Source organism: Entelurus aequoreus, linkage group LG20, assembly GCF_033978785.1.
Source record: "Entelurus aequoreus isolate RoL-2023_Sb linkage group LG20, RoL_Eaeq_v1.1, whole genome shotgun sequence".
Lineage (NCBI taxonomy): Eukaryota > Metazoa > Chordata > Actinopteri > Syngnathiformes > Syngnathidae > Entelurus > Entelurus aequoreus.
Window position 1 is genome coordinate 30,215,400 of NC_084750.1, and position 6,000 is coordinate 30,221,399.

Below are 6,000 nucleotides of genomic sequence, written 5' to 3' on the forward strand. Positions count from 1 at the left end.
AATGTTTCGTTCAATAACTGAGATGGTGAACGAAAACCGGGGCACATTATTGTTAGCGATTTTTGATGAGAACAAAAAAGTAAGACGTACAAAAAAACGAACGTTTGGGTCTTAAGGCTAAAAATGCTCTGGCGTCACATAGTTTGAGTACGCGTCTTAAGGCATCTTGATTCCTTTATAGTTCTTCCCCAGGGGCAGACGTGTGACTTGCAATTCAATAAATAAATGCAAGCTGTACACTGACTCCTCTAAAGTACATCGTTTATATTAAGTTTCCTAAATAGTACATCAGTTGATGATCTTTGTGTATTTAGTTTTTTTAAGCACGTCCAAACCTGCAGCCATGACTGACCTGGAGAAATGCATGGAGTCCCTCATCGCCATCTTCCATCGCTATGCCAAAGATGACGGCGACGGCAAGACGCTGAGCAAAAAAGAACTGAAAAAACTGATGGAGGCCGAGTTGCCCACCTTCCTCAAGGTTAGAAGCGTCTCTCTTTGCGCCCCGCCGTTGCCGCCTCGGCGACTTGCTCGCTAAATCTGCCAACTGTCCGATTCCTCTCAGCGACTTGTTATTTCTCAAATGCTACGAGCGACAAACGTAGCCACTTTTTCGCATGTTTCGGAGACATAAAAGCACGTCCGATTGACATAGCCTTCTCGCGGCGGTCCCGGCTGCAGTCAGACCACGCCTCTTGGGTCTGCCTTGGTTTTAAAAGTCAATGTTTCTTTGCGAAAAATAAAACGCTGCTACTTCCCCAATCCCATCGTTCATGTTAGTAAGCCAATCAAAATAACGTCACAAGCCTGCCAAACTTCTGGTCAAACTTGATTTAACAAACATTCTAACACAATTGATTGAAAATTCAAGAAAACCAACTAAGAAAGCTAATTTGCAGTTCTAATCATAGTTATTAGAGGTTGGAGTCTTTGGACTCAAATCGATTCCGATTCTTGGGTAATGATTCGACTCAGACTTGAATCTCATCTTAACACGATTCTTGTAATAATATAAATACCTTTTAAAAACCAGTTACAGATTACAACAGCTCTTCTTTGCTACTGACGTGCAACTTATAGACGCAGTGTTGCATGTATTTTAACATTTTTATCTACAAAAATCTCAGAATAAAAGAAAATAGAGGAACCCCAACTCCAAACCAATACAATACTTTGAAAAGAAATGTACAAAACAATTGAGAAGACATGCCAAAAATACTTATTAAAATTATTTTTAAAAAGCTACAGTATCAATAATAATAATAATCATCATAATATCAACAATAGTCGTTTATTTTTCAATGCAAAAATTGATTCTTAAAAAATATATATGCGTGTGATAATATATATATATATATATATATATCTCAGTGGCGTGAGGTTAATGTCTGGTGAGGCACGACTGCATCATCACAGTCAGGGGCCGTACTTATCAAGCTTCTTAGAATTACTCCTAAGAAGTCTGCTAAGAGTTGACTTAAGAGTAAATAAATTCTTCGCTGAAAGCTGCACTTAAAAGTTAGTTATCAAGCGTCTTACTCACACTTTCAGCGAAGTGTAGGACTGAATCTTAAGTGTCACACTCAGAGCTGAATTACGACATTACTATGTGCCGTAATCGCAATTTTAGGTGACGCCATTTCTGTGTCCATAGAAATGACCAATCACGGAAGGGAATCCCTTGTCTAAGAATAAAGAAATATCTTAGAAATATTTAAGTGGACAATGGGAGTGTATATTTTGACAATAAACTACAAAATAATACAAAACAAACTAGTCCCCGCCGGCAATCACGCTACCGCTCCCTCTCTTCTCTCGCCCACACACTCACTGACGTCACTCACCTCACGGCCACACACATACGCTGCTCTCATAACATTTTCTTTCCAATTCATTAATTAGGCAACTAATTTGAAACTGATGTGGGTGGCTCTATATATACTAGCCCACTGCAGCCACATGCAGAAATCAACAAGGAATCGAAAATTATTAAATCTGTGACAAAAATAATACCTGCTCTGTCTAAACCAGGGGTCACGGGCACCAGGTAGCCCGTAAGGACCAGATGAGTCGCCTGCTGGCCTGTTCTAAAAATAGCTCAAATAGCAGCACTTACCAGTGAGCTGCCTCTATTTTTTGAATTGTATTCATTTACCAGCAAGCTGGTCTCGCTTTGCCCGACATTTTTAATTCTAAGAGAGACAAAACTCAAATAGAATTTGAAAATCCAAGAAAATATTTTAAAGACTTGGTCTTCACTTGTTTAAATAAATCCATATTTTTTTTTACTTTGCTTCTTATAACTTTCAGAAAGACAATTTTAGAGAAAAAATTCAACCTTAAAAATGATTTTAGGATTTTTAAACACATATACCTTTTTACCTTTTAAATTCCTTCCTCTTCTTTCCTGACAATTTAAATCAATGTTCAAGTAAATTTATTTTTTTTATTGTAGAGAATAATAAATACATTTTAATTTAATTCTTCATTTTAGCTTCTGTTTTTTCGACAAAGAATATTTGTGAAATATTTCTTCAAACTTATTATGATTAAAATTCAAAAAAATTATTCTGGCAAATCTAGAAAATCTGTAGAATCAAATTTGAATCTTATTTCAAAGTCTTTTGAATTTCTTTTAAAATTTTTGTTCTGGAAAATCTAGAAGAAATAATGATTTGTCTTTGTTAGAAATATAGCTTGGTCCAATTTGTTATATATTCTAACAAAGTGTAGATTGGATTTTAACCTATTTAAAACATGTCATCAAAATTCTAAAATTAATCTTAATCAGGAAAAATTACTAATGATGTTCCATAAATTCTTTTTTTAATTTTTTCAAAAAGATTCGAATTAGCTAGTTTTTCTCTTCTTTTTTCGGTTGAATTTTGAATTTTAAAGAGTCGAAATTGAAGATAAACTATGTTTCAAAATTTAATTGTCATTTTTTTCGTGTTTTCTCCTTTTAAACCTTTCAATTAAGTGTAAATATCATTAATTATTAATAATAACATAGAGTTAAAGGTAAATTGAGCAAATTGGCTATTTCTAGCAATTTATTTAAGTGTGTATCAAACTGGTAGCCCTTCGCATTAATCAGTACCCAAGAAGTAGCTCTTGGTTTCAAAAAGGTTGGTGACCCCTGGTCTAAACGATACCGTTTGATCAGCTGCTCGTCATCAAACAAATCCAGGACATCCTTAAGTTCGCGCACGTCTCTCTCGCCTCAGTGCCATCCCCTGCTGGCAACTCCTAACCACTTAAGACACCTCTGAAGGTCTCTTAAATATCGTGGAGAGTAGGAGTGATTCTTAGACTTAAGAAAGTTGATAAAAAGCTTTTATTCTTAAGTTTGAGAGTAGGACTAAATTTTGCAAATTCTCAGGACTTAAGTGTAAAATGGCACTCTAAGACGCTTGATAAATACGGCCCCAGATTTACAAACATATGAACCTGCAGTGCAGGTGTACCTAATGTTGTGTCCCTGCGGTCGTTCGCGGCTCCTGCAGCGTGAGCATTGTTGTTTTTGCGCTTTTTGGCTTCTTGTTAAGTGACTTTTTTTGGGTGGATTCGGTCTTGCACGTGGAGGGTTTGGGTGTGGGCTTTGGTTGGTGTGGCCGCGGTGCTCCCATCGGGGGGGGTGTATTCTGCGGCGGAGGTGCTTGGCACCAGGAGGCGGGGTTATGATACGAGCCTCACACAGTGTGTCTCCGCAGCAGATTTATGATCGCTCAGCACTAAAAATACGTTACACACATACAGTTGTTGACAAAATACACTGTACATTATATACCTCAGCTAACTAAACTATGGAAATGTATAATATAATTCATATAGCAATACGGTCTCACTGCACAGCAGGCCAGCAGTTAGCCGAGTCGCAATCCATGGTGAGGCACAACGCAGTGACGTGCCTCAACTGGCTGCTAATCACCGCACCGTCTCTTCTCAGTATTTGAACGGCAAATGTGAAAATAAAAATAAAAATAATCTAAAACTGGTGAAGTTAAATGGAAAATAACTTTAGTATAATCACTGGATACATATATAACATATATATATAACATATATAACAATTTAATTTTTTTTTTTCTTTTTACTTTTTTTTTTCTTTCCATGATGGCAGGTGAGGCCGTGCCTCCCCTGCCTCTAGTGACTGCATGCCACTGATATATATATATATATATATATATATATATATATATATATATATATATATATATATATATATATATATATATATATATATATATATATATATATATATATATATATATATATATATATATTAGGGCTGCAACTAACTATTAATTTGATAATCGATTAACCTGTCGATTATTACTTCGATTAATCAATTAATAATCGGATAAAAGAGACAAACTACATTTCTATCCTTTCCAGTATTTTATTGAAAAAAAAACAGCAAACTGGCACCATACTTATTTTGATTATTGTTTCTTAGCTGTTTGTACATGTTGCAGTTTATAAAGGTTTATAAAAAAAAAAATATATATATATTTTTTTTAAATAAAAAAAATAAATTGCCTCTGCGCATGCGCATAGCATAGATCCAACGAATCGATGACTAAATTAATCGCCAACTAGTTTTATAATCGATTTTAATCGATTAGTTGTTGCAGCCCTTATACATATATATATATATATATATATATATATATATATATATATATATATATATATATATATATATATATATATATATATATATATATATATATATATATATATATATATACATACACGTGTGTGTGTGTATATATATATATATATATATTAGGTCAGGAAAAAACACAGAGGCTATTTCATCCCTACAAGCCTGTTTCGCAGGTTTCCCTGCTGAAATCCCCTGAAGAGCAGATATATATATATATATACTGCATACATTTATGCATACATATACTGTATACGTGCACACAAACACACATATATGTATAGCCCAGACAAAAGAAATAATAGCAAAAGGCGGTAAACAGCAAATGGAAACAAAAATAAGAGCGCTGGACAGGAAATAAAACAAAATACCAGAAACTAATCATGACATTAGAGGTGTGTGAATACTCATTGTGATACAACTGATCTCTCTTGCTGCGTCTTCTTATTCTCTGGCATACCAGGTGAGTTAAGAAGCAGCGTTACGACGCCATCTACTGTACGGTGTTTTAATGACAAGCTAGGCAGTCCCATTATAATGTGTTAATGAGCGACGGCGAACCGGTAGCACTCCATCTACTTGGTATTCAGTTTGAATCGTCACATTTGTATAATTGTTAAAAAATATTCAATTCAAAACGTTTGGTTTTTGTAGTTGCATTAATTGATATGGGAACATTTCTTTCTGCAGACTCAGAAGAACCCCAAAACGGTGGACTGCATCTTGCAGGACCTGGACCACAACAAGGACGAGAAGTTGGACTTTGAAGAGTTTCTCCCTCTGGTTGCTGGGATCTCTTTGGCCTGCGAGAAGTGCTATGTGCTGCACCAGAAGAAGGGCAAACAATGAAGAGTGTGTTGTGCATGTATAAACAAACCTTTGACAAGATGTCTCCTTCTGTCTGTCTCTTTCTTTCCATGGTGGATTTTTAGCTGCCACATTTCCTCAACACAGGCTTTCTTTTTAGTTCAGCATGAAGGATAAAGAACAACATGGGTCCTCCTTCAATGCTTTAGTTGTTTATACAAGTACGAAGGAATGTGGCACTAACTGGTACGTAAGGAGAGCTCATTTCTACAATATATATATATATATATATATATATATATATATATATATATATATATATATATATATATATATATATATATATATATATATACATACTGTTATATGCATATGTGTATATCTGTATACACACACATATATATATAAATATTCATATCACAATATATTATTTGCTATGTAAATAATAATATCATTTAAAAAATTACTGCAAAGGCAGCTATAAATGCTGATACAGCATCACATATATAATCAGACAAAAACAG

General features: G+C 34.6%; 1 protein-coding gene across 1 annotated transcript; it reads left to right on the forward strand.

Moving 5' to 3' along the window:
• Positions 1-329: 329 nt before the first annotated feature.
• Positions 330-5,557, forward strand: LOC133635660 (protein S100-A1-like). The gene is made up of 2 exons (XM_062028902.1): positions 330-481; positions 5,360-5,557. Exons 1-2 carry the CDS (start codon positions 344-346, stop codon positions 5,516-5,518), a joined length of 297 nt encoding a protein of 98 aa, XP_061884886.1. The 5' UTR covers positions 330-343; the 3' UTR covers positions 5,519-5,557.
• The last annotated feature ends 443 nt before the right edge of the window (positions 5,558-6,000 follow it).

Excerpts from the sequence above, each read along its gene's own strand:
- LOC133635660 (XM_062028902.1), top strand. The coding sequence starts at position 344 with ATGACTGACCTGGAGAAATGCATGGAGTCCCTCATCGCCATCTTCCAT. Across the intron at positions 482-5,359 it reads AGTTGCCCACCTTCCTCAAG|ACTCAGAAGAACCCCAAAAC; the intron begins GTTAGAAGCGTC and ends TTCTTTCTGCAG.